At 45.0% G+C, this 27948-nt stretch overlaps 2 protein-coding genes across 2 annotated transcripts in view; both read left to right on the top strand.

The window, feature by feature from the left end:
* Window positions 1–18004, top strand: part of ablim3 (actin binding LIM protein family, member 3) — a gene marked incomplete at both ends in the record, with an annotated part of 43607 nt that extends 25603 nt beyond the window's left edge. Inside the window, 17 exons of the mRNA XM_079744907.1 lie at window positions 174–267; window positions 5251–5338; window positions 5688–5746; window positions 5939–6010; window positions 7472–7633; window positions 8078–8107; window positions 8462–8588; window positions 9332–9427; window positions 9870–9920; window positions 12502–12636; window positions 13685–13755; window positions 14057–14225; window positions 15617–15646; window positions 16057–16112; window positions 16641–16707; window positions 17013–17119; window positions 17891–18004. Of these exons, the coding sequence (XP_079601033.1) occupies window positions 174–267; window positions 5251–5338; window positions 5688–5746; window positions 5939–6010; window positions 7472–7633; window positions 8078–8107; window positions 8462–8588; window positions 9332–9427; window positions 9870–9920; window positions 12502–12636; window positions 13685–13755; window positions 14057–14225; window positions 15617–15646; window positions 16057–16112; window positions 16641–16707; window positions 17013–17119; window positions 17891–18004 (1528 nt within the window). The remainder of the gene's footprint in view (window positions 1–173; window positions 268–5250; window positions 5339–5687; window positions 5747–5938; window positions 6011–7471; window positions 7634–8077; window positions 8108–8461; window positions 8589–9331; window positions 9428–9869; window positions 9921–12501; window positions 12637–13684; window positions 13756–14056; window positions 14226–15616; window positions 15647–16056; window positions 16113–16640; window positions 16708–17012; window positions 17120–17890) is intronic.
* A 1832-nt stretch (window positions 18005–19836) lies between these two features.
* afap1l1a (actin filament associated protein 1-like 1a) overlaps window positions 19837–27948 on the top strand; it is a 28946-nt gene continuing 20834 nt past the window's right edge. The window contains exon 1 of the mRNA XM_079744700.1: window positions 19837–19977. Within this exon, the coding sequence (XP_079600826.1) occupies window positions 19959–19977 (19 nt within the window). The 5' untranslated portion in view covers window positions 19837–19958. The remainder of the gene's footprint in view (window positions 19978–27948) is intronic.

The raw sequence follows: 27948 nt of genomic DNA, 5'->3' as shown, positions 1-27948 counted from the left end.
ATTTACATGATACAGCCAACTATGCAAGCATCAGCAGTTTAATCACAATAAATCAGTACTTATATCCCACAGAATGAAACACGACCTGCCTTCACGGCCCAGCATCTTCAGACAGGCCGTGTGTTCGATACTCTGACCCTCAATATGTGTCTCTGTGCTATACCTTGTTCCAGGGATGGAGTGCCGTACTGCGAGACCCACTACCACGCCCAGTTCGGGGTGAAATGTGAGACGTGTTGCAGATACATCAGTGGCCGGGTTCTGGAGGTAAGGATGGACATGCAGGACTGGCAGGGGAAACAGAAGATCTCTGGACGGATCGCCTGGAGTTACAAACAGGAAGGGAGGATGGATCTAATGGAGCGCAGAGCATACAGTAGAACAGCTTGTAGGGAGATGGCGTTCATTAAATAATGACTGGTTTATCGTTTTGTGTCAAAGCAGATGGTCCGTTTATCCAAAATGATAACAGTGAATTTGTTATTTGAGTGCCAGTCAAGCCAAAATCAGTTTTAATCAGGTTTTAAACTTTTTTTGTTTTTAAAAATAGTAATCAAACGTCAGAAGACGTCAACATTTGATCACTATTAATATTTAAAAACAACAAAAGCGACAGCGACCAAAAAATATTTTGTCACTGCCACTAAAATAATAGCGTAATTCACAATGAAATCCTTCCAAGGAGCCTCAAGTGTTAAAAAATCAGGCTGAAACTGGGGTTTCACCTGCACCTTAAGGGCCCCTTCACACCCTACGGTAAAGACGAAATACCCTTTCGTCCGGTCCCGGAGGTCGTTTCGTCCGTCAGTGGGTCCATCGCCTCTGAGCTTACGAATCCAGAGTGCTCCAGGAGAAACAGAGCAATACCAACGGAAATCGAGGCAGCAATATAGAGTCAGAAGTACAACCTTTCGCAAAATAGAGAGTAGTATAATATCTGAGATGTATATATATATATATTGTATTGAACGTTTTATACTTATATTATACTATAAATATACCTGACCTTTTTATTTTATTGTTCACCTGCTTTGGCAATGAGTTATAACTGGTCATTTAAAAATGGCGCGCAACATTTTGAGGAGAGAATGTTGAGGGATGTCACATGCCACCGCCGCGTAGGCCTACACTTTGTGAGCCTTTTTTTTGCCGATTTCGGATGATACAAAGCAAAATCATCTCCTCTACAGATGCCATGTTTGCGATTGTCAATGCCGGTAATTTGTGACACAAGTCACTGCCCTCTAGAGGATGTATTGCGTAACATCCATAACAACGCTGAAACCGGACGGAGGTATGAAGGGTAGTCCCGGAGACAACGTTTGGTACAGACGGACAGATTTCGTCCGGATCCAGAGGTATGAATCGGCCTTTAGTTCTTCTAAGGTTGAGGCATCTTGCTCTAGGATAGCTGTAAGTAGTCCACTGACATGGAGCCTCACACTCAAGTCCCCACATAGTAATGGTCTGAACACCATGGTTTACACCCTGCCGTGCTTTAGGGGCAGTGAGAGTCGAGTTACGATCAACAAGATGATACAAAGGTTGCTTGTCTTTCAACTACTTTCCACCAAACATAACTAAACATCTTCAAGCCGTGTCAAATATCGACCAATTATCATGATGCGTCTCGGTTCTGTGCAGTTGCTACAGGGAATTGTAAGGTTTGTTAATGCTGTCAAGGCCGTAATTAACTTACTGTGAAAGAAGTTTTGCCTCTACAGGCCAGTACAGACAAGGCCACATCTTGGAGCACACGGGAAGGGGTTGGGAGGTGTTGGGGGGGGGGGGGGGACACCGACCTGCATGGGCAAAAATGAAGACACAAGAATTGAATCATCCCCACCACTGAAGGAAGGAGAGAGGCTGTCTGACATAGATCAAAGTGGAAGGGTGAGGGATTAGGGAGAGCTAGATGGAGTGAGAGCTATGAAAGAGAAGGAGAGAGAGAGAGAGAGAGAGAGAGAGAGAGAGAGAGAGAGACAGAGACAGAGACAGAGAGAGAGAGACAGAGACAGAGAGAGAGAGACAGAGAGAGAGAGACAGAGAGAGAGAGAGTGAGAGCGAGGAGCTGTCAAGAGAAGTATAAAAGCACACTTTTGAGGGGATTTGCTTTATGTTACGCTGAAGCATCTGTGAAAAGAGATAGAAGTTTGTGTGTGTGTGTGTGTGTGTGTGTGTGTGTGTTTGCGTGTGCGCCTGTCTGTGCGCCTGTGTGTGTGTTTGCCTGTTTGTGTGTTTATGTGTGTGTGTATGTGTATGGGTGGCATTTTTTATGGATATAGGAAGAAAATAGGGGATAACTACTGGACAGGTGTACGCTAAGAAGCCAGAGAGGTTCTCCGATTACTCAGTGGTAATGGTAGCAGCTGACAGGAGGCCGTAATGGTAGTGCTGTGCTTTTTGAAGCCCAGCAAGGGACCAGAACTCCACCCTCTGGGAACCAAGACACGAAAGGGGAGGACAGAAATGGTAGCAAAACATCATGATTTGCCTCTTGTGAACAACTTGATGATCCCTTTACTTCCCACACAAAGACACACACGCACACACACACACACATACACACACACATGCACACATACAGACACATAGACACACACTTGCATACACGTGCACTCCTCGCAGTGAGTCTATGCGAGTCCCTGATGTGATTGTGTTGCCTGTGCTGAGTGATGTTGTTCATGACTGTCAGGGTTCCTTATGAAAACAAACAAGCAGTCTTCACTGTGGTTCAACGAAGAGGAAAATGAAGAACAGAGGAAGGATTCAGAACGGAAACAAAACTGAAATGCCGTGGATATCTCTTTTTGAACACCGAAATGACAAGTGGTCGGGTCAGACATGGACAAGGGGATCAATGCAAATATCAAAACAAACAAGCTTCTTCAGAGAATTTTTTAACTGTCGCAGAGAACATCATGCTCTCTTCTTAAGCAACCCTCTCTCTGCAGACGGCTTGGACGTGAATCAGGTCCCATGTTGAGGCTCCTGTTGACAGGGAGGGTTATCATGGCAACGTCAGTGACGAGTATCCAGTACAGACACGGTACGATGAGACCAGGGCCCGTGGAGGAATGCTGTCAGGGTTTAAGAAGCAAATCAAGAGGAGGCAGAACACAAATCCAGACAATTAGATATAATAATGGCCTGAGGAAATAACTCTTTCTATGCTCATCCAAAGGACTTTTGCTGTGTGTGTGTGTGTGTGTGTGTGTGTGTGTGTGTGTGTGTGTGTGTGTGTGTTAGCCATCCATACTAATCTGTAACTCATGGAGTTTACAAAACAATTATAATGGTTTTATGCCATTTTGCGAGCGTAAGAGTGTGTGTGTGTGTGCGCACACATGTCTAAAACATATGTTACTCATGAAGTTTTGAAAGGAAAATACAAATAGTTGTGTGTGTGTATGTGATCTTGTGAAAGTGTGTCTCATCATTAGGCTCTCCAGCGACACAGATTCCAGTCCCTATACCATCCAGTGTGCCAGACAATACCACTGGAGCCTCTGTCAAAACTCTTTAAACTCAGAGGTGGTCACTTTAATGAGAAGAGCAGAGGGAGACGGAGACATGAAAGCGGGAGAAGGAAGACAGGAGATGGAAGACGGAGAGCCAGTAAAGAGTATAGGGGAGACATTCCTCTTGTATTCCATAGCTTTAATTTCCGGCCTATATCGTTTACACGGTAACTGAGGCTGCCTATTTATACAGACCAAGAAAGTGGGGTCCATTTTAGCGGAATCGAACCACAGTTGTAACCCGACCATGGATGAGAAAAAAGAGATGGTTTGCAGCTGATTAACCTACAATGTGAAGCGAAGCCATCAATGGTTAGCCAAAAAAATCTTGCACAACAGTACTACAATTTACAAACATGGGTCAACAGATAGTGAATAATCTTTGAGAAAAAGCCTTAAATTCCAGCCAATCCCATAATCCCTCCATAATCGCAAAGGTTTTGTGTTACCTAATGATACCCTATCAATGTACAAATCAAGGTGAAATATTATGCATACAGCAATAAGTTAACACATTGACCCTCTGCCCCACCATCTGTTTTTCACACACACATACACACACACGCACACGCACACAGGAATGGTCAGATTGACCACACATAAAATCACGCCCCCCACCTATGTCACCTTGACACAGGTCACATGTCACTGGAGCTTCTATAAATAGAGGTCTCCAAAAGGTGCGCACACACACACACACACACACACACACACACACACACACACACACACACACACACACACACACACACACACACACACACACACACACACACACACACACTACCGTGTATAAGTAAACCTATGCAGCCTCTAGTTGGTGGATGGGTATTGCCCATTCCCCAAGACATGTATCCCAATTTGGTGCCCTTCCCTCTCGCATCGACGCACAAACGCTCTCTCTCTCTCACACTTTTTATTAAGCTCTGGTTTTCACTTTCTCAGTGTCTTTCTCCCTCCCTCTCTTTTGTTTCATCACTCTGTTGATTCTGTTGTGTTTTTCTCCCACCTTTCCGCGTAGTCTGTTTCTGACCTTCACACAGACACACTTACTCACACACACACACACACACACACACACACACACACACACACACACACACGCCTAATGTGATGTCAATGTTACTTACAAAGGAGCTCTCTCTTTCTCCCTCTTCTCCGCTCCTCTCTCTCCTGTCTCCTCTCCTATCCTCTCCCCACTCTCTCGCCTTTCTTCTCTCCTCTCATTTCTCCTCCTCTCCTCCCCTCCTTTACTGCTTTCCTCCCCTCTTCTCTCATCCCCTCTCCTATACTCTGCTCCGCTCTCCTCTCCCCTCCTCTCCTCCCCTCTGCTCTACTCTGCTCCCCTCTCCCCTCCTCTCCTCCCCTCTGCTCTACTCTCCTCACCTCTCCTCCCCTCTCCCCTCCTCTCCTCCCCTCTGCTCCCCTCTGCTCTACTCTCCTCACCTCTGCTCTACTCTCCTCCCCTCTCCTCTCCTCTAATCTGCTCTCCTCCTCTACTCTGCTCCACTCTCCCCTCCTCTCCTCTCCTCTCCTCCCCCCTCCCCTCCTCTCCTCCCCTCTGCTCTACTCTCCTCACCTCTGCTCTACTCTCCTCCCCCTCCTCCCCTCTCCTCTCCTCTAATCTGCTCTCCTCTACTCTGCTCCACTCTCCCCTCCTCTCCTCTCCTCCCCTACCCTCTCCCCTCCGCTCCTCCCCTCTCCTCCCCCTCTCTTTTAAATCTGTTAGGCTGGAGGGAAGCACTACCACCCAACCTGCGCTCGTTGCTCTCGCTGCAACCTGATGTTCAAAGAGGGCGAGGAGATGTATCTGACAGGTATTAGCCCTCTCATCCACATGCATGTCTCTATCACTATCGATCTCTCTCTCTCTCTCTCTCTCTCTCTCTCTCTCTCTCTCTTTTCCCTCATCTTTTTAGTTTGATCCTTTGCTCTATCACTCTCCATCTTTCTTTTCTTTTTAATTTTTCCTCTCACTCTCCCCCTCCCTTCCCTTCGCTATCTCGCCTTCTGTACATCTCTCTTTCTCTTGCTCACTTGCTCTCACTCTATCCTTTCCCACTTTATTTTCCGCCCTCCTGCTTGCTCTCTCTGGCTCTCTCACCCTTTCTTATTCTCTCTATCTCTTTTTCTTTGACTCCGGCTCATGTCCCTCTACTGTTTCAGGAAACGAGGTGTGGCACCCGTTGTGTAAGCAGGCTGCAAGGGCCGAGCGGAGACTCAGGGTGAGAGAGAGAGAGAGAGAGAGAGAGGATGTCAATCAAATCAAATCTTGGATGTTATTATGAGTGATTCCCCCTGTGTGCTTTATTTCCGTCTCTCTCACATTATTTCCTTCTTTCTCCTTCTCCCTCTCTCTCCCTCTCTCCTCTTTCTGAATCTCTTTCGCTCTTTCTGTATCTTGTTCCCTCTTGCAGCACAGACGTCTATCAGAGGCCTCCATCTCTCCACCGGGCTCCTCCATTGGCTCACCCAGTAGGGTTATATGTGTGAGTTGGATTGGATGTATTGCAAGCTTCGTTCACGTGATCCATGCTGGAGCATAGACAAGCACTTTGCCAAGGAATGATTGGTTAACAACCAAGACGCTGGTATTTTGGCCTGACTCATATGTATCATAGGTACCTGACTCATATGTATCATAGGTACCTGACTCATATGTATCATAGGCCAACTACGGTGTACTGTTATCAACAACTCACACACACATTATATAAATGGAAGCTTATTAAAATATTTCAATATTCCTTCCTAGAATTGGAAGGACAATTAATCATAATCATCTATTTTCTTCAAACAATGTAAAGGGTGAAGAGATATTGCCTTCCACAAAGCCAGGAAGGATCGTCTCCTGATTTGTGGTTATTTTCTCCCTGCGCCAAAGAGTCCTGATTATTTATACCAGTTGTTGAGCTATCGATTAGGGCTCAATAACAAGAGCCACCGTGCATTACAGGGACAATAGATCTCGCTTCGGGGCACGTCTTCTGCCTATGTCACTAGCTTTTCACTGCAGAGCTGGACGGGTTCCACGAGACCACAGTGCACTGCCGAGACATGCTGATGTTGAGCCTTGCTGTTGCTGCTACTTGGACATATTATTAGCATGTATGGAGCTGTCTGTATAGCCGTCTGCCCTGACCTGGTCCGGTCCGGCCAGGCCCACATCACGTTACTCTGTTCACATTACATAATCAATGACCTTTCTGTTCGAGATGATGGATGAGTAGAAAACGCTGTGGAAGCAAGTATGTCTTCCACACTAATCTCTGCCCTCGGTGGGGCCCACCTCTATCTATAACTCTCTCTACCTGTCTCTCTCAGTTTTCTGTCTACTGCTAGCTCTTTACCTCTCTCTGTCTCTCTCTGTCTCTCGCTCTATCTCTCTACCCCTATATCTTTCTACATCTGCAACTTTCTTTCTATATATATATATCTTCTAGCTCTCCCTCTTCCTCTTTCTACTCTCTCTCTGTTTTACACATGCAACACACGCCTGCTTGCACTTACACCCCCCCCCCGCAGACAAACACACACACACACACACACACACACACACACACACACACACACACACACACACACACACACACACACACACACACACACACACATACTGACAAGCAGCTGAAGGTCAACCACTGATAATGCAGTGTGAACATGGGGTTTGGATGTGGGTGCACGTGTCACGCCTGCGTGTGTGTGCCCGAGTGTGCGCACGATTGTGCACGTTCAGCTTTTTCCGGTCTCTCACTGTGCTCACCCCTGCACGCTCCACCGGTTGTTGCAGTGTGCACGCCTATGCACCCCCCACCCTACATACTGTCTGGCCAAACCATTCCTCAATACAGTTCATGTTCAGTGTTGTTGTCTCTGTCTGCTGTGTGTGCGGTGGTTGTTGTGGTTGTGTGTGCGCGTGTGTGTGTATGTGAATGTGTCCCCCTCTCTAGGCCAGATTGGAGAGTCAGATTCTAAATTATAAGGACTTGGCTGCCCTGCCCAGGGTCAAGGCCATATACGAGATGCAGCCGGATCTCATAGCCTCCGCTCAGCAGCCGTACCACAGATACATGTCAGAGGATGACAGGCTAGACACTTACAGCTATGGGGAGGTACTGCTGCCCACACACCCCACTGCTTCCCGTCGCTGGACGGCAGACTCATGTTGTTGTTGTTATTGCTGCTGGCTAGAAGTGGTGGGAGTCGCTTTTAGAGGCGGGAAAACCACCAGGAACCCATTAACTCATCTTGGTGTTTGGCTATCGTGGCGTGTTCCCTTATGGTTCGTCCTGGGTGTAATGTTATTTGTAAATCTTTCACTGTGCTTTTTTGCAATGCCATATTTTGGTGAAGGTAAAGCCAACAAATATGATCCTAACCTTTTGTATTTGTGTAATGTTTGTAAAAAAAACTAAATTACTGTCATATTTACAAATACTCCCAGGATGTTGTGTGGTGTAAAATTCACGTTTCATTTTACTAACCCTAACACAGATTATAATTTTATATAAACCACAATCAATTTAACAACACCTCTTCTCTCTTTGTTCCACTAGTCACTTGGGACTCTGTCTCCCTGTTCCCAGGTAAGAATCTCAATATAATTGTATTTGAATGGGGTGGTTATAAAACCAAGCAGGTCTTTCATAGTTTCACCATCCATGTCACTATCCGGGCTGTTGTTTATGTGCCTCTTGCAAGTCCCAGTTGTGGTATGAAAACCAAATTGCAACGCTATTCCTCCCGGTTTCCTATGGGGATAAACATTGGCACCGACACAGCGAGCAGAAGTGTCGCGCTAGTTTTGATGTGCTCACTGGGGGTCGTAAATGTGACATTGAGTGTTTACTGGTCCCCATAAGTCATCCGCCACTGTTGCGTGTGTGTGTGTGTGTGTGTGTGTGTGTGTGTTCGGCGTTTGTTCGTGTGTGCGTCATCAGGACTATGACAGCCTGGATATGAAGCAGAGGAGGTGCTCCAGTCCAGGATACATCGACTCGCCAACGTTCAGCCGCCAGGGAATTTCCCCCAGCATGCCTCGCTCCCCACTGCACTACGGCTACCCCGGTGCGTCAAACCTGGTCACGGGACACCAGAAACCTATGGATTATCATGGGCCGCGTTCCAGAGCAGCTCGCTTAACAATTGGAACACACCCATGATTGCTTGAGATCGCTAGTGCTGGCAGTGCATGTAGTGCACCCTTTTTGAGATGTCCGTAACTATTGCATCTGGGATAAGGCTCTGATACTTATTTATTATATATAACTATTTGTTATTCTTATAAATTTGTTATCCAGCTTAACTTATTCATATCTCATTCCAAGAGTTTCCTCATTAAAATGCTCCAAAAAACATTAAAAGAGAAAAGAAAATGTCCACGTCATCGTTTGGATTCGGAACATGAAGCAAAGCACAAAACAAGTATTTATTTCGATAATAGTGGCCGTACAGCATTTGTACTTTTCCTGCTGATTCCGCCATTATTTTGATTGGTTGAGTTTCCCACAGATTTCTAGTGCAGCAGCCTTCCATGCTGCTATAGCATACAATCTTTCAACATCCCAATTTCTATTCTTTATGATATATTTCACACGTTTGTTTAAGCATTACATTAAAGATTTCTGTTTATTGCTATAAATACTCTATTTGGATCAATATTGTTGATATTTCTTACATGTAATGTAATACTGTAAAGGTATTGTGTATTTTGGTATGAGATGTAGTTGTAGCAGTAGCTGTTTTCGTACCACTATTCTTTTCTTTATTACCATTGTTCTTTGGCTCTGATTGGCTGTGGCTGGACACAGGTTCTGAAAGTGGGAGGAGCTCCCCTTACTACGGACAGGATGGGCGGTCCATCACCCCTACCATGTATCAGCCCCCAAAACACTTCCACGTTCCAGGTAGAACACTCTGTCGCACCCTAAGACTGCCAAACAATCTCTTTTGTCTTAGCATTGTCTTAACCATATCACACAAGCTAATCGTTGAGAGATTATTTTTGCCTGACAATTGTATTCAAATGTTTAGGGTTAGGAAGAGTGGTGGGCTGATATGAAGCCATTAAGTTAAACAAACCATGGTCCCAACTCCATTCATTCTTCACTTTAACCTACAGTCCTCCCCCATTTGCCCTTTTCCTGCTCAAACCTCCTTCCCCCCAACCCCCGAGTCAACACACCCAAGACACACATCTTCCTGCTTCACTTTCCTCCACCCTCCATGTTTCACCAATCCACCCTCCTCTCTTTCTCTCTCTCTCTCTCTCTCTCTGTCTCTCTCTCTCTCTCTCTCTGTCTCTGTCTCTGTCTCTCTCTCTCTTTCTCTTTCCCTCTCTCTCCTCAGCAACAGGGGAGCCCAACATCTACAGGAAGCCGCCCATCTATAAGAAAACGGGTACAGTGCAGTTAGCCCCGCCTTAGCCTGCCCCTCGTCGTCCATCAGTGTAGCCGTGCTGTGTTTGAATATTTGATAGATGCTTCAAGTGACCTATTGATGTTTCCCTTACCCGGCTCATAGTGTAATGAACTAGAATCGATGCTCGGTTTATTGGCCAAATAAAACCTTAATTAAATAAGATAAATAGATATTGATATGCTAAGAGTAGCCTAGATACCATAGATGCAATGTAATTGGCTTAGAGCTTGGCTGGTTAGAAATTGTAGTAATAACGTTACGTTCAAAGTATGTGCGTGTGCTGGAATGAGATCAGTGGGTGTGTGAGTGTGTGTGTGCAGTACAAGAATGCGCAGACATGGGCTTGTATTTGCCATTTAATAATATTAATAATGTAGTAAGCTCTTGGATGGTCAGATTCAAGAGGTTGGTTGTGAAGTGAAGTTTACACACTGGGCGGATCAGTCCCTGAAGAAACACTGATTACTAAGAACTCAGGACTTCGTTATTTCAATGGCTTAACTTTTTGCGATGATTTTCTAGGGAATATAAAAAAAAGGGCTATTAGGCTTACAATGTACTATATGGGATTTAAGCGTTTCATTTTTTTTTGCAAGAACCTCAATAGCCAATGGCTTTTGAATAATTGGGATTAGCGAGATTTGCTAAGTGGACAGTTTTGAGGGTAATTGAGGTTGCTACCACACCTTCATGGATTAATAAGGAAGGATTTAAGGATTTTAAGGATTTTAGGAATAAAGTTTGTGCTTAAACTCATCCTCCTGACGAGGGCTTTAGGCAGAAATGTTATTACTAAAATAAGATGGTCAGGTAGTATCTTATTAAATGTTTTGAAATATGTTATCCAATTGGCTAATCTTTCTTTTGACCTCATATTAGGAACTACAGCAAATAGATAGATGGTTGGATGTTTCTGTCTCAGATGTTACCCTGCATGCTATTGCTATTGTGTCACTCTTGATGGTAATGTTAGTGGTCAGTGTAAAGTCTATGAACCTGTGTTAACGTTGTAATTCATGTTTACATTGCAAGCCTTTGGTTTGGACTAAATCCTACTCTATCGTATGTGTATTGTATGTGTGTGTGTGTGTGTGTGTTTGCGTGTGTTTATATGTCTGTGTGTGTGTGTGTGTAAGTGGTAGCAAGGACCCGATGATTAAGTTCATGATTCTGAATAAAAATAAGGAAGAACAGACCATTAATGGAACCGACCAATAGGAGGATCAGGAACTGACCACAATGTTGTCTCATGACAAGGTCGCGTGGCCTGTAATAATTGGTTTTATTACGACATTGGCATTCACCACACATCTTGGCATCCGTATTATTGATCCCTGCGCTTCTCAGAAGCTAAACCATTCAACTGATGTTGATCATCACTCTCTTGTCTTAAAGCTTCGGACGACACATGTATACAGACAGACACACACTCACACACACAAACATAGCTGAATCCTATCAAATGTAAAACGTACCAAAGGCTTGAAATGTACTAATAAGTAAAGACATGTTTGCTGCCTCGGTGGAAAATATATTCATTTTTCATAACGTTCGATTGCACATTTTTGTTGAAGCGTTTCTGTCTGTCTCTTGGTGTACCATATGGGTCTTAACTCTCCCACTAACCGTCTTTCGACAGTTGCTCCAATAACATTTCCCTTTTATTCCACCCCTTCTTTCTTTTTTGAATGCTTCCAATCCCTTTAAAATCCTCCCTCCATCCTCTGCTCCACACACTACCCTGTAAGTACCCACCTCCTGCTTCCCTGCTACCTGTCTGTCCATTTGTCTGTGTCTTTCTGTCTGTGTGTCTACATATTTTTTGTTTGTTAGTTCCGATGTGGCCGGTCCCCTTGGCAGTGTGTGTTTGTGTGTGTGTGTGCGTGTGTGCGTGTGTGTGTGTGTGTGAATGAATGTGTGTGTGTGTGTGTGTGTGTGTGTGTGTGTGTGTGTGTGTGAATGGGTGTGTGCGTGCATTTGTGCGTGCGTGCATGCATGCTGTGCGTGTGTGCTGTGTAGTGTTTGGGTGACTGGTCTTCTGTAGTGCCAGCCTCGTGGGAACGTCTGGCATCAGTGTCACACGCATCGTGCTTATAGGAATTCAATGGCTGCTGGGTTGGGTTTAGCATGGCTAATAGAGCTAGCCAAATGGGAAGCAGTTAGCCTCCCATTACACTGCATGTCTCCCCGCTCCATTGACTTCCTCTGGCTGTGAAAAATATCAATACTCCCTCCTTTGACTACACGCTGTACCCAACATGGTATTTTAAAAACCGCATTTTCTTGACTTACCAGAACTTCATTCCTGTACATACACAGTGCTCCTATGTACACATATACACGTGTTTCTATTGTTTGTTACTAATAGAGATCAATGATGTAATCCAATTTATCTTTGAATAAATAACCAGCCTTTTCCTTCCTAAGCACGCAACACTACCTCATCCTGGAAGAACCGAAGCTCAGACCGACCTCTGGTCCTCACTCATCCATCTCCTCTCCCCTCCCTCCGTCACCAGCCTCCTCCCTCACCAGCCTCTTTCCCTCCACTTCTCCCCAGACAATCACCCGGACGCAGCCACTAAAAGCAGGACCAGCGAGGACATCCTCAGATCTTCCAGGCTCTCCACCTGTTCTCCAGAGTCCTACGCCCAGTCCGAGTCCGACTACTACCCCTACACCAGTTCACCTCGAAGTAGGTCAACTCAATTGTGTCTGGATAAGCCCCTGTAGAGCCGCGGAGACGGTCTCAAAGGGGGGCTTCACAGGCCCACTTTGTAGGATAACCCCTAGCTCTTAAGCCCTCTGAAGGGCTTGACCAAACTCTCCCCCAAAATCCCAAAAAGGGGAGAAACATTGAGAAGGAACACACAAGAGGGAAAGCTCCTTTCAGGGAGGGAGGGAGGGTTAAAACAGGGACTAAAGCCGATGCTCATTGGTTATGTCTCTTCTGAAAATGTGTCTTGCTGCCCTTTGACCTTACGAGGCTGGAGACCATCCTGATCTTGTGACCTCACCTTCTGTCTCCCTACACGGTTCAGCCTGGACCTGCTGGACTCCCTCAGCCTAACAGCATAACTAAACATGTGAAGGCATCAGGGTGTGCTCTTCTGAACAGCGCACCGTGCACAGTGCAACCCCCTAGTGCACACTCGTGTTCTAGTTGAATAGTTGTTATGGAGTCTATTTCTGCTATGACCGCACCCATGGCTGGGTTTCTCTACTAATGTTGAAGTGACCTACCTTATGTCGCATCAGGAGACGCCATTAAGGTTGTGCAAGTAGTGGCCTGTGTTAACGTCCTCGACTACAACGCGGTCCCTCATCTTCATCTGCCCCGATCACTTCGTTACTAGAGGGAAATCAATGCGGGCGGGTGGAGCTCCAGACTGATCTGCGGAGCGAAACAGAATGTGATGTCATGTGATGTCCAGGCTAATTTGACCTCATTATATCAGCACCTACTTTGTTAGATTTTTCACTGACCAAGTAGGGAGGTTGCTTCGTGGAAAATGTGACTATTTTGGTTTGGCTTCGTACAGTTGTGTAGTCATCTTTTTTCTTTTCAAATGTCTTTCTGGATTTATTCTCAGTTATTTATTTTTGCATGTGTTACTTTACTATTCATCCCGAAGCCTTGTTTTACATCCAATGAATGCAATGCATTTATATGAGCCAATTATTTGATGAAACTGTGCTTTTCTTGTGAATATGACATGACGATGTTCTCTCTTGGCTGTCAGCGTACCGAGCTCCTCGGAGACGCTTCTCCACCGGAGGAGATGAGGAGACCTGGAATCACGGCCTTCAAAGAGTACGCTCCTCATTATGCACACAATCTCCGCCCTTTAGTTCACTACACTAAGGCCTCCCTCATAAAGGTCCATGCGTAACATCACAGTGCTCTCCTTGTCTCTCTCTTCTTTGTTAACTGATTATTTAAATTCTTTATGCTTATTTTTATTTTTCTTCTCTTTCTTATTGTCCTTCCTCTTCCTCTTCTTCTCTCTCTTTCTGTTTGCACTTATTCTCTCTCCTATTTGTTCTCTCTCACCCACTCTCTCTCGCTCTATCTCTTGCTCTCTCTCCCTCTCTCTCCCTCCCCAATCTCTCAGATTGGGAGTGGCATCGGCAGGTTGATCCTAAAGGAGGAGATGAAAGCCAGATCCGGTTCCTATGACAACGACCCCTGGGGCAGTGCAAGGAATTCTCGCAGTGGGAGCAAGGAAACACTCAACACCATGGGCTACGGCTCCACGGCTTACAACAACACTGTCAACGGATGTGAGTATCTCTCTCTCTCTCTCTCTCTCTCTCTCTCTCTCTCTCTCTCTCTCTCTCTCTCTCTCTCTCCCCCCCCCTCCCCAGTATGTTCTCAGTATATTCTTCCTGTGTGTGGGACCGATCTCACCATGGTCTGTGTGTGTTGGTGTGCGTGTGTGTGTGTCTGTGATTGCATATGCCCAGCTGTATTCTGCGGTTAGGTTTTTTTGTTTTTTTAATGATCTTCCTTTATATCTTATCTTTTGTCCGTTGCAAGGCAGTCGGTCGGTATACGTTAAGGGGTCAGTGGTCAGGGCCGCCTCAGGCACCGAAGGGTTTTGGCCTGTGTGTGTGTGTGTGTGTGTGTGTGTCTGTCTGTGTGTGTGAGTGTGTGTGTGTGTGGGAGAGGGGTAACCTCAAAGGTGCAGTTTGCTGAGCCTGTAACAGCCTGTCAGCCACCAAACGTCTGGTCTGTCATTCAGCTGATCATAGTGTTTGCTTTTTAAGAGTCCAATCAACTGTAATACCATATTATAGTGATAAATTCATCCATATAGTTTATCGATGTTCATTTGTTTGTTGATTTATTTACCTCTGTTTCCTGCTAAACATCAAGCAAGGCGTATTTTGAATTAATAATATTCAGGACCTACAGGTGTTTTTCTGTATTGGTATAGGTCTGCCATTATGGGATTTTGCTATGCAGAAATATGCCATTTTTTTGTCCATTTTTATTTTAGGCTTTACGTTTTTCCCGCCCCCAATTTCATTCTTCCCCCATCAATCTCTCTCTCTCTCTCTCTCTCTCTCTCTCTCTCTCTCTCTCTCTCTCTCTCTCTCTCTCTCTCTCTCTCTCTCCACCTGTCTGTCTGTCTGTCCTGCTCTCTCTTTCTATGTGTATCTATGCATCTGTCAATCTCTATTAGCTGGTGCACCATTCTTTGGTTTATATATGACTAGTAAAATGGCTTATTAAATCTGAGTTCAGAGGGGAAGATTTCTGCCACAGAGTTACATGCAGTTAGGTTGGTCCACCACGGTGCGTGTGTGTGTGTGTGTGTGTGTTTATGTTTGGGTGTGAGAGAGACATAGCCCATTTATGTATGTGTCCGTGTGTGTGTTTTGATATTTTTGTGCTGCGAATTCCTTCTCTTCTTTTCCATCGTCTGTTTTGAAGTTGCTGCTTCACCACCCCTTTGATGTTCTGTCTTCCTAGTGCATGATGGGTAATTACCCAGCCTGCCCATTTTCTTGAAGCTTTTCAGGCTCTCCCTTAATGAGTAGACTTGACCACACATTATCGTGTTCAATGTTATCATAGCCCAACAGGAATAAAGTTTACTCTCGAGACTAGACACTAACAAAGATTTTTGTTTTTTGAGTTTGATGAATCCTCTGTCCTCTCTTTGCAGCTCCCCAAACTCAGTACTCCACCAACAGCGGTGAGTTATCCTTATTATTGCATAAATGTTCAGACAATTGCTTAAAGAAAAGCATCAGTTGAGTTTTTTTTTTTAAAAAGGCTTTTAAATTAAAGACCAGCGATGAAGATTCATTGTATATTAGGTTTTATAATGATGTGGTTGTTGAGCTTTTTCGCTGCTAATGATGAGGCAATTTTCTACTGGTGGACATCGCCATCTTGTGGACAGATAATGTTCCTTCAATCCCTTTAACCTAAACGATAGGACCTCAGCCTTAAAGAAATACATTACCATACATTATAGAAACTTTTTGTAATGTTTTTACACACATAGACCTTGCCATCCAACAAGACATGTTCCTGTGGAAGATCTAAACATCAGTTGTGATCTGTTATCATGAATATATATTTATCTATTCTATTTTCTAGACTATGGCTGTAAGTCAGCCTCTCTTCCTGGATACGGACGCAACGGAATTCAAAGGGTGAGACTGTGTTGCTTGAGTAGAACATCGTTAGATGAATTTATCTCATACAATGTTACGTTATTTATCTCATATAACATACAAAAAACAAATACAGGTGCTTTCTTCACCTGGAAATGATAAATTATTTAAGAATATTAGTCACGGTGCTGTACTTGAACTATTGATTTGAAGGCAAGCATTTTTTAATCATTTGCTCTACCTTGAAATTCCACTGAGGTTTAAAAATAATGACTTGTAACCTTGGCTTTTTAACTTAAACGTAAATGAATATGGAATTACCCTGCAGTGTTTTTAATTCAAACCGGGCTTCATCAGTGACGTTGGTATGAATTAAACCCTCATTAATACCATGCTTAACTCTTTTTCCAGGACATGAGCTTATTAAGTCTTAACATTCAAGCAATCTCCACAAAAAGCACCATAATAATAGCTATACAACGGGGCAGGCTATTTTTTGTTATGTCCTACCTTGGTTTAGATGAGGCATTGTGGTGTTTAATTATGGTCTGTCGCTGTGTGTTCCAGCCTCAGAGTGCCGACTGCTACCAGTACCAGTATGACTCTAGCAGTGAGGTTAACTGGGGAAGCAGAGGTAATATCTCTCTACAAAACATTGATTTGCGGACAATGTCTTAATTGAATGCTTGGAACATTAATCTCCCTCTCTTTTCTTTATTTCTATGCTGGGTCCCCCCCTATATCTCTCTCTCTCTCTCTCTCTCTCTCTCTCTCTCTCTCTCTCTCTCTCTCTCTCTCTCTCTCTCTCTTTCAATGCCCCTGACTCTTCTATCATTCCTGAACAGAATACCAGGTAAGATTATCATGTCTCAATGACAGTCTATGTCTCAAATCTATCATAAATATAAATATTTTTACTTAAGTTATTTTATATTGCAGTCAGTGATACATATTCTTTCCTACAGATTTATCCATATGAAGCACTCATTGTCACCACTAGAGGGCGGAATAAGCTCCCAAAAGACGTAAACAGAGCAAGACTGGAGGTAAGTGACTCAAGGGCTCTTTATGGTTTCACGTTCACGCAACGCAAGGGGGTTACGGACCCCTTACATACTTGTAGACCCTCTTTATGGCTACCCCAGGGGCCACACTTTACGTCCACCGCAAGGGCCGGCGCAGAACCATAAACGTTTACGACTGCGTTGAAGCGTCTGCGTGGTCATTGCGTTGCGGGAACGTGGGACCATGAAAAGGCCTTTATGATGTACACTGAAAAAGACACAAAGGGAAGGTTTTGAGAAATTCGAATGGGTTCCTTTATGAATTATTTCATGATATATGTTTTATAATACAACTTAAAGAAGAGAGTTTTAAAGTGATTAGCTGAGATTCTGTATTTGAAAAATAGGCTATCGTTGAGGACATTTTTTGAACGTTATGTCATTTAACCTAAATGTTATTAGGATTTGAAACTCATTCCAGACACATTTTCTACCACCTGTTGCTAACAACATTGTTCAATATTAGAACTCAAACATCTAACATCTTGATGTCATCAGATGTCACACATATCAAAGTCATGTACAATGTAGTTATAGTTATGGCGATTAGTTTAGGAACTTTTACATCCCCCAGGCCGCTACTAACTCTACTATTGTGGGTATGCATGCCTGCATGCTTGCGTGCGTGCGGGCGTGCGTGTGTTTTGTGCATGCATGAGTGTGTGTGTATGTGCGTGTGTGTGGTATTTTTGCGTGCGTGCCTGCGTGTGTGCGTGCGTGCATGCATGTGTTTGTGCGTGTGGCGTCTCCCAGCGCCACCTGTCTGGGGAGGAGTTTGTCCAGGTGTTCGGGATGACGGTGGAGGACTTCGACCGGCTGGCTCTGTGGAAGAGGAACGAGCTGAAGAAGCAGGCTCGCCTCTTCTAACCGCGGGCTGCCCCCCAGACCAGAGACCGGCCTTATTGGGGGGGGGGGAGGTCTCCCCCCCCCCCCCCCCCCCCCCCCCCCACCCCCCCCCCCCCCCCCCCCCCCCCCCCCCCCCCCCCCCCCCCATCTCCTCTCCTGGTCCTGGTCCCCCCCTCTCCTGGGAGAGACCGGGAGGGGAGAGAAAGAAGAGAGGAGAAAGTGTGCTACAGCCCTATTACACTGCCATGGCTGAAAATCTGTTCAATCTTATGGAACCAAATTCTGCCAAGCCCAGTCAGGATGGCTGAGACACGGACACACTACAAGAGCCACACACACACACACACACACACACACACACACACACACACACACACACACACACACACACACACACACACACACACACACACTGATATACATACAGGCAAGAGGATGGCCACACACACACACACATCATGTACGGACAGATAGATAGGAGTACATGGTGTGCGTACCTGACTGCGGGGGTGTGTTCCTGTGCTTCGTTTGGGTCGCCGCTCACCACTATAACCACCTTCACTGGCTGAGATCTCATGAGCAGTAGTCTGTAGGCTGTTGTCGCCCTGTATAAGAGGTGTCGCATCTGTTTTGATAGGGAAGGAGGCGGGGCCTGTGGCATCATGTGACATGTCATGTGACCACGGAGAGCGACAGAAACAGAGAGACAGAGGCAGAGGACCTGTGTCATGAGCACAGCAGCCACTCCGCAGTCCCTCCTTATTAATATTATTATAAACGAAAAGAAAAAGTTTTTGGCTTTGCCTTATTAAACCTGTTTTAACACTCCCTTTTGTTCTGAGTGTGCAGAACCAGCAAGCTGTATGAATGAATGTATGTATTTGGGTTATTTGAGATGCTGGATTGATGAATGGACAGATGCATGAAGAGTAATGGGAGGACGGTTAGATAGATGAATGATCAGACGGATGGAATGCTGGATGCATGGATGGATGACTGTACGAAAGGTTGGCTTGATGAATGGATGGATTTGCTTTTCGTTGGATTTGAGTGTGTGTGTGTGTGTGTGTGTGTGTGTGTGTGTGTGTGTGTGTGTGTGTGTGTGCGCGCGTGTGCGTGTGTGCATGACATTAGATGATTTGTGTGAAAAATGAAAAAAACCAAATGCACTTATGCACAATTTAGCAAATTACTTCCTTGTTGGTCTCTGGTGAAAATGGAGGGTTTGTTTGTAGATACAGTCGACAACATAACTGATAAGCTAAAATAATTTATAATGGAGTAAAATAACGTCATGAAAAATACTTGCAACACTGTTCCCCTTCAGCCTACCATGTTTTTTAACTCTGACATTGCAATAGCATCACGACACGATAGATAAATAAAGTGCAGGTCTTAGAAAGTTTTATTCAGAGCAATTTAAACAGTAGCCATATGTATAACACAGCTGTTAATTGTTTAAAATGTTTACCGAATCATTTTGTAGCTTCCGATTGTTTTTCCTTTCAACTTCAGATTACAATAAATACCCAGGGGTTTGGACTATTTTACTTTATTTTGCTATAAGTTTGACTTTATCACAAAAAATAATAAACTTTGAAACAGATAATCAATTCTTTCTTGTATTGCAATCTTTTGGATGGTGCCTTCTTCCTCTTGTCGCGAGCACCGTTTAAGAATGCGTGTACACTGCGCAACTCGTGTGATTGAGCGTGTAGGTTGTGCTCCAAACACACACACACACACACACACTAACACTGACACGCACACACTCTAGGACCCGGGAGTCGAGGACAGTGTCTACAATTTCAGTTCCAATGCTACGCCTGTCAGCCAAGTGGGATAGTTGAGGGCAGCATTGCGACTTCTGCCTGCTTTGTGGGCATGCCCATATAGGCCATGCCAGGTGGTTATGTGTTCCAGTTCCTGAATTAACCGAATTCCAATCACTGCTTCGACACCGCAAACCAGTTAAATGGACAAGGGCAAGAAATGTAAGTTATATTCTTGTTGCTAAACATGTTATCGTGTTCATTGTGATTAATATAGTTACGAGAGTATAGTTCAACAACGCTGGCTTTTCTTCCCTCTTTTGTCATCATTAGTAAAGCTGCAAAACATGAATTTTTGTAACTTTCGAAATACATTTTTTAGTGCGTCTAATTGAAGTCTGCGCACCGACCGCTGCACCCTCTCTGCAGCTGCCTGCACCCTCCGGAACTCCCTGCACCCCCCGCAACTCCGTGCATACCCTCTTCAGCCCCTGCCCCTCGACCTCACAGCTGTACCTCCTGTAGGAGCTTTATGCCTGTTTTGAATGGGAAATATTGCAACCACCACAATTTTGAGCCACGGTGATTTATCTCCATAACAGATGCATCTGCAATATCAGAACCACCGCACCCACCTCACCCTCTCCTCACATGTCCTGCATTCTGCCATGTCTTCATCCCGGATAATAGCAGAATATGAATTATAGGGCGTAGGCCTACATCTTTTTCTTTTTTTTACTTTCATGTTTCCAACATGTTCTCACTTCTCAACTTGAGAGATAACAATATTCAACTTGGTCCTGGTACCGATCTTCAGGTCCTCCCGTGTGGCGTCTGAGACGCAGAAAACTAAATGTTGACGCATAGTTCGATTGTTATTCCTGGAAGTGAATCTCACTTATCCCTAGTCAAGGAAAATACACAGCTAGGGAGGGATTAAATCAGTTCACAGCACTGAAGCCGGTAATTGTTGTTTTATACCAGAGTACCACCGGCAGTTGATTATTTTGTTAACATCTGTGCTGATTTACCTCCGTGTTAGGGATGGGTGGGTGGGGGTTGTGGGGAGGGGGTTGCTCATAAAACAAAGCTTCACTCTACCAGACAGACACAATGACCTCATGGGAAGAACATGAACTCGGGTTTAAGGTGAATTGGAGGATGAAATGAAGTATGCAACTGAGAAAGTTAACGTCCAACTGACTAAACACAATGCATTGACTGCATGCGAAAATAGTCTCAAATCCGACTGTCAAAATCGTAGCGGTTGCCATATGTCATGGTGTGCTTTTAAAAGAGCTATTAAAGCTGTTCCACTGCCCCCGCTGACAGCCCGGCGGGCAGGTACACACATGAAAGCGATTTGGAGGCCAATGTTTATGGACAGTATTTTACTGTTTAAGACTAGAATGACTTGAGGTGAGGAGGGGAAACGGATACACTGCCTTTATGACCTGCTGATGATGATCATGATGATGTTTGCCCCTTCACTCTCTATCTCTGGAAAAAAAGACTAGCAGGACATCTGGAGGAATTGCCGGTCAGTTGGAAAGGGAAAGGGTTGTCAGGGATACTCCTGCTGACTACTATGGGCCAGTGTTGAGGTGTCAAGATTATTTGCTTGCTTGTTTGTTAGTTTGGCTTGCATTCAAGCACTGTCGTTGTGTGTTTGTGTGAATGGGTGAAACACATGGCATTATTTGTCAAAGCGGCTTCCAGGGGGTCACTATTGGTTTTAAGGGGGTCCCACAGTAGATGTATACAGACCAAACTTTTTGTTTTCCAAACCTATTTTCCCCCAATGTGTGTGTGTGTGTGTGTGTGTGTGCGTGTGCGTGTGCGTGAGTAATTGCATGCGTGTGTGTGACATCCTAGACGTGTCAGAGAACAGCTCTCTCAGGAAGTGTGTTGAACGGGATGTTTCCCCACTCGACGAGAGGTCTGGAACTATCTGTAGCTCCGTGCCGCTCGTTGAGGGATAACTTCCTCTCCCGTTCCCTTCTTCTAAGCCCTCCCTCCCTCCCGCCCACTCCCCAACAACTCATACACACATACACACACTGACACACACAGAAAGTTTTGTTTGGCGCAACTTCTTGTTGCTAGCTTTTGGTTTGAGCAAGCGGCCAGCAACGGGTGACTTTCCTCCCCGGGGGGAGCGTCTTGGCTGCTCTTGTATCTATATTTTGAGCCCCCTGATTGGCTGTCGTATAATCACTTTTTTGAGGTTAGTTTTCAGGTTATTTGGGCGCCCTTTGTCCTCGTTGGGTTCCTGAAATGTTTGTTGTTGTTGTGTCGGTGGTCATCTCAGTCTTCGGAACAAAAAAAACAAATCCCTAGAGCCAGTTGCCAAACACCAACTTGCTCCTTAATTGCATATATCGGTGTTCACTGTGTGTCGTGTTGGTTAAATCTGCATCCGTAAATGTATAGGAGTATTGAGAAGTCGACCATCCGCTGGGTTATAATTGAATAACACGCATTAATACAATATCTATTTTTTGGGTAATACATTCCATATGATTGGACATTGTGTGTCTAGGCTTACCACAGTGCTACAGATTGCTCCTATTCTTTGCCTATTGGTTTCCCATTGGAGCGCACGGATGTGCGAATTGTAACTGCCAAAGCCATAGTGGGCGGGAGAGGGGAGAGGTTTTCCCCTCAGATGAGCATTACAGTGCAGGGATTGTCCCATACTGACTGTGATGAATCATGTATTTCCTGTGTCTGCTTGTCATACAGCCTATGTATAAACGTGGCATACAAGATTGGCCTATTATGGGTTCGTCACAGCACAGCAATCCATGAACAACACACACACACACACACACTTTGGTCATGCTGGTACAAGTCTACTGAATAAACATAAACGGTACCCTCTCTGTGATAGGACGGCTTAGAATACTCCACATTCCACAGTTTGTGTGTTTGTGAGTGTTTGTTTGTGTGTGTGTGTGTGTGTGTGTGTGTGTGTGTATGTGTGTGTGTGCGTGTGTGCCACATATGTGCAGTTAAATTCATGAAAAATAACATTTGATTGGGTTGTAGTGTGTGTGTGTGTGTGTGTGTGCGTGCGCGTGTGCGTGTGTGCATATGTGACCTGAAAGTGGATGGCTTTTTTATGTGTAAGAAAAAAGCATCTGTATATGTGTGTATTCATATGCAAAGTAAGTTACATCTCTGCTTTAAGGCATTCATTGATTACTATTGCTGAAATGCCTTAAAGGGCTGCCAGAAGCTCTTTAATGAGTATGTATTGTTGCTCCACCTATAGGCTTTCTTCTCCTCCACCGACGCAAAGCAGAATGTATGAATAGAAATGTAGTCCTATTTTAGTTGTATTACCAGCACCAGGATAACCACACGTTGTTGACAAAGGTATAGAGCTTGCAAACGGCCAAATCAGTTTACATTTTAATACATACCCACCGACCCTTTGGTTGGGGTTTGAACAGACACCGGCGAATTGAACTGAGATTGATGAGGTATCACAGCTCGCTTTGTATGTTGGTGAGTCTGTAATAAGTGAGATTAACTGGACCACTCTGGAAAACGACAGGCTGAATCGTATTCTTTAAACACAGGTATGAAAAGATTTACTCTGCAGAACAGCGGAACAAGAACTCCCGCGAGGCATGACCAATCATACAATCATCCCTGTGAACCGTTCTCCCCGAGATCCCCCCAGGGGCTTCGCTATTAGGGGGTTTTGAGACGTACAGGTGATAACAAAGGGCTAGGGGACCAGGCCGTCTGGGGAGCAGCTAGGACAGGGCTTCCAGACAGTGACGGCCAGAGAGCAGCACAGGAATTTGAGAATTCCTCGAATTGCTATTTTCTACTACAATGACACAAAGGACACATATTTCATACTTAATGCAAAAAGGCTTGAGGCTTTGTTCCTGTTTAACCATTCACACTGTGCTTTATTTAATTTGGATTTAGCCTAATTAATTTGCTGAATTAGGCCTCTCTACCTCGGGGTGGAGATAAGGGAATACTGTGGTGTGTGTGTGTGTGTGTGTGTGTGTGTGTGTGTGTGTGTGTGTGTGTGTGTGTGTGTGTGTGTGGAATGGTGACAGATTTATGTATAACTTGGTGTACGTTGGATTGCTTGTTGGGACAGGAGTTATCGAACCAGTAATTTGGATGTATAACGTTATCAGTCCATGAGATGTGATTTATGAGCTGTACAAACTGACTGCACGGCAGCTGCAAGTGGCGCTGAAATATTATCATGAGTAAAAATAACTGAATTAAGACACGCACAGTAAGATGTATGTATTACTGGTCTCTTTCTCCAGAACTTAAATTTTGTTTGGATGATTATGTTTCCTTTTTTAAAAATGCCTTTTTGAAATTTGATTACATTTGATTAACATAAAATAAGTTATTGCATCGTAACATTGCTTGACGCGGTTCTCAACAATGTCGGTTGGCATAAGTTGAAATGAAGCGCGGTATAAAATGATGTTTTGAGGGTGGTTCATCGTGCTCCTGAACTATATAGTATGTTGATGATAGTATGATAGCACTGTTATCTTTGGCCCATTTGGTTTGTCATTGATCCAAGTTTGCCTCAGTGCTAGTGGCTCTGGTCTGTTCCATGGTCCTGTACTGTAACTTTTGTGATTGCGGTCCCGGTTCTTGCTTAATTTACTCCTCATGCACCTCCTCAATATGTTATTTTTCCCAACCATTGACTGACCTTTAAACAAAGTGGTCCTTCCTGAGCATCCAAAGCTGTAACGTCTGCATGCATCATCGCGTCATTAAAAGGCAATCACCGTGACCCAACTGTGGGAAAAAGGTGGTGCATCGATGTCCCACTCGGAAAACACTACAATAGAAACTAAAATCCCCCTCCTAGCATTGAATTAACCATTCAAGGCAATATTATTCTTTCCAGGCCTGTATCTGTGTGTATGTGTGTGTGTGTGTGTGTGTGTGCGTGTGTGTGTGTGTGCGTGTGTGTGTGTGTGTGTGTGGGGGGGGGGGGGGGGGGGGGGGTGTATGTGTGTGTGTGTACAGATGGTCTGCATCACTCAAACAGCAGACAGCAATGGACAGAGTTGAGAGTAAATCACCATTAACAGTATGCTTTGGAAAACTGCCCAAAACAGCCAGTAAACATGCTCTTGAGTTCATTGCATTTGCAAAAGGTTGTAGCTTGACGCTGTTCAGTTGGTAAGTCAATGTGTCCTCCCTTTCACTTCCCTCAGGCTTTACGCGTCCATAATAAACATTGTACTAATGAACATTGTAATGTTAACATGAAACACTTAGAAAAGGAGACATGTGTAATCTGTCACTCGTTTAGCAGTGCTGCATCACCCTTGATGAAATGTTAAAATGATAAAAACTGTACATTGTGTCAAACGGTCTGCAAGCCTGTATAGTGCTCTCTGCAAATGTAACATTAATCGGAAAAATGGGACTCTGCATGCACGGACAATGCAGCCACTTTTTCCTTTCAAGAGAGAGAGCAAGACATAGTGTGTGTGTGTGTCTATCTGTGCCTGTGTCTTTGTGTGTGTGTGTGTGTGTGTTTCTGTGCACACATTTTGTGTGTGTGTGTGTGTGTGTGTGTGTGTGTGTGTATGTGTGCCTTTGTCTGGGGTGGACCAGTGAAACAGTGTGTGTCGGATTGCAGAATAGCATCTCTTTCTCCGTCCCTGGGAGGGAAGCATAGCAGGGTGGTGATCTCATAGGACTTGGGGCAGAAGGAGAGCGAACAACGGCGGCCGGAGCTGTATGGTATCTTTGTCCGGCACCAGGCTCAGTCAAGCCGCACTCTCTGGCCTAGCGGGACATGAAGGACAGGGAGAAGACAGACGGTCATCCCCACAAGACAAGACTGATGTTCACACTCTGCTTAGGGTCCGCTTCTTAGAACCAGCGGTGAACTCTGCCCCCTGCATCCATGAATCATGGGAGCTGACAGCAGCATGTGAGGCTGGGCTGTATTATTTTGATGATATGATAAACAATGGCATGCTGCCATGGTAACCCTGTGTTAAAGCCAGTGCAATGCATCAGTGGCAGGGAGTAGGGATTGAAGAATCCGACTTGAGATCATGCATTGCGTTTGCGTACGTTCATTTTAGTGAGTAATGACACAACACAAAAACAAACTCAACTATTTCCACCCTCCTATTGAGAACGTTGTTGCCCTCCAATCAAAATGTCTCTGTCGAGACATGAATGAATGAATGTTTATTCGGTTCGACACGATAACATTCATTAGAGCAGGGCCTAGATTGAATGATCTCACCAGCTTGTGGAGGAAGACTCGGCAGCCTGGGTTCAGACATGCAGAGCGTCCTGACCCAATAGGAATAAAACACCCTTGATGATGGGCCTTTGCTGCAATGTTATCACCGCTGCCTCCTACAAGTGAGAGAGGCCAATCATTGAAGTGCATCGAAGCCCTGTAGTTATGGTTATCTGGAGGGAGGGTTTGAGGTGAGGGGGAGCTTCTATGTGTGTGTGTGTGTGTGTGTGTGTGTGTGTGTGTGACTGCGTGTGTTTGACTGTGTTTGTGTGGGTGTGTGCGTGTGTGTGCGTACCCGCATGCACGTGCTCAGTCAATTGTGAACATCAAAGCCTGTTGCACATCCTCCTCGCTCTGTGGCCCTGACTTCAAACACAGCCTCTATTCTTAAAACAGGTGAGCTGGAGTTGGAACCCAACTGCAATTTCTCTCCCCTAACCCCCTGAAAACGCCTCAACAATTTAGCAGACCCTAATGACCTCGACCTGGAGTGCTTTAAACCGGCGGACCTCCTTATTAGGGTCCTTCAGGATATCAGCAGAGCACTGAGGCAGCCAGGGGCTGCCCATGGAAGCAGGAACAACACAACATAATGGGATTTATGTGTTGGTCCATATCAATCGACTGGTGGGTTTGAAGTGAGACGCGGACTAGGTAGTTGTGTGACAAAAGGAAACACACTTTTCCGGTGACCTCGGTCTCGGTGAACAAACACGAAGGAGGAGGTAAAAGTCAATAAGCTGCTTCCTTTTCTCCTTTGTTTTTGTTTGCTTCTGCTGAACAAGCAACATCTTTATTGGACGTCACGTGCATTCAAATCAACCCCAGCAGTGTTCCGTGTGGACTGGTTGTAGATGGAGAAGGTATAAGGCTACAGCCTCGTGGGAAACAACATAGTATATTAGTTCTGATCCAGGTCGGTGCATTCAAGGTCTTTGACTGCCATGACCTCAAATACAATGACCTTGGCTGAGCAAAGGCCATTGCTTTACTTGGTCCTTAGTCCTTCCTTATTTTGTTGCATTCATCCAACAATACACTACGTTGCAGAGTGACCATTCAATTCCCCCCCCTATTGTACAAAACGTATATAGCTGTGACGGGGTCGTTAGAGAGAGAGTGGAGCGGCAGGGTGGAAAGGGTCCACTGACAGGAAGAGGATACAGAAGGCCGGAGGTGATATGTGATGTCATTCTGCCAAGACAGGAAGTCCATCTTCGTACGGGGGAGTGAGAGGGGCATCCCCCTGCAGTTAGCCAGGCCATTCACTTTGCAGGACAGGAAAAGCATTCTGTAGGCCGGGACATTGTCTGCAGAATCCAAACCAGAATCTGAGCTCCAATCTGCAAACTGCCTTTCAACAGCTCAGATGTGAAATGACGAAACGCCAGCCAATCGCCGTGACTTTTTACGAATGGTCTACATTTTCTTGTCAATAGCAGATTAGAGTGGCGGAGGAGTTGAGTCACAAATCCCCTGTGTTTTTATCAGCTTACCTACCAGTCAATATTTACAGTTTGATGGCTCCAGTGAGCTCCCAGATATTGAATGCCCAGACACAGCGGAAGAGGGCGAGAGAGACAGAGAGAGAGAGTCACCACTCTGGAAATGCCTGGAATCCGAGGCTTCAGGGAGGGTAATTGAATCATGATAGGGCACAGGGTGCTGCTAAGGGGCATGCATTGTTTCTGCCGTTGCTTCACTGTGTGAAAAAACACAAGTACATCTGCTTTCACGGTCATCTGGTTTACCTCAGGTTGGCACAATTACACACCAAAACAAACACTAAATACAAACTGGAATGCACTCAGAACCCGACGGGAAAACCGACCGAACGTTCCTATTGTCTATAGGATATTTTAGACCACAGCGCTGCGTTTGCCAAAGATAATAGATCTTTTTTGAGATAATGTTCA

The sequence above is a fragment of the Pollachius pollachius genome (assembly GCF_949987615.1).
Source record: "Pollachius pollachius genome assembly, chromosome: 10".
Lineage (NCBI taxonomy): Eukaryota > Metazoa > Chordata > Actinopteri > Gadiformes > Gadidae > Pollachius > Pollachius pollachius.
This window is presented reverse-complemented; position numbering and strand designations above follow the sequence as displayed.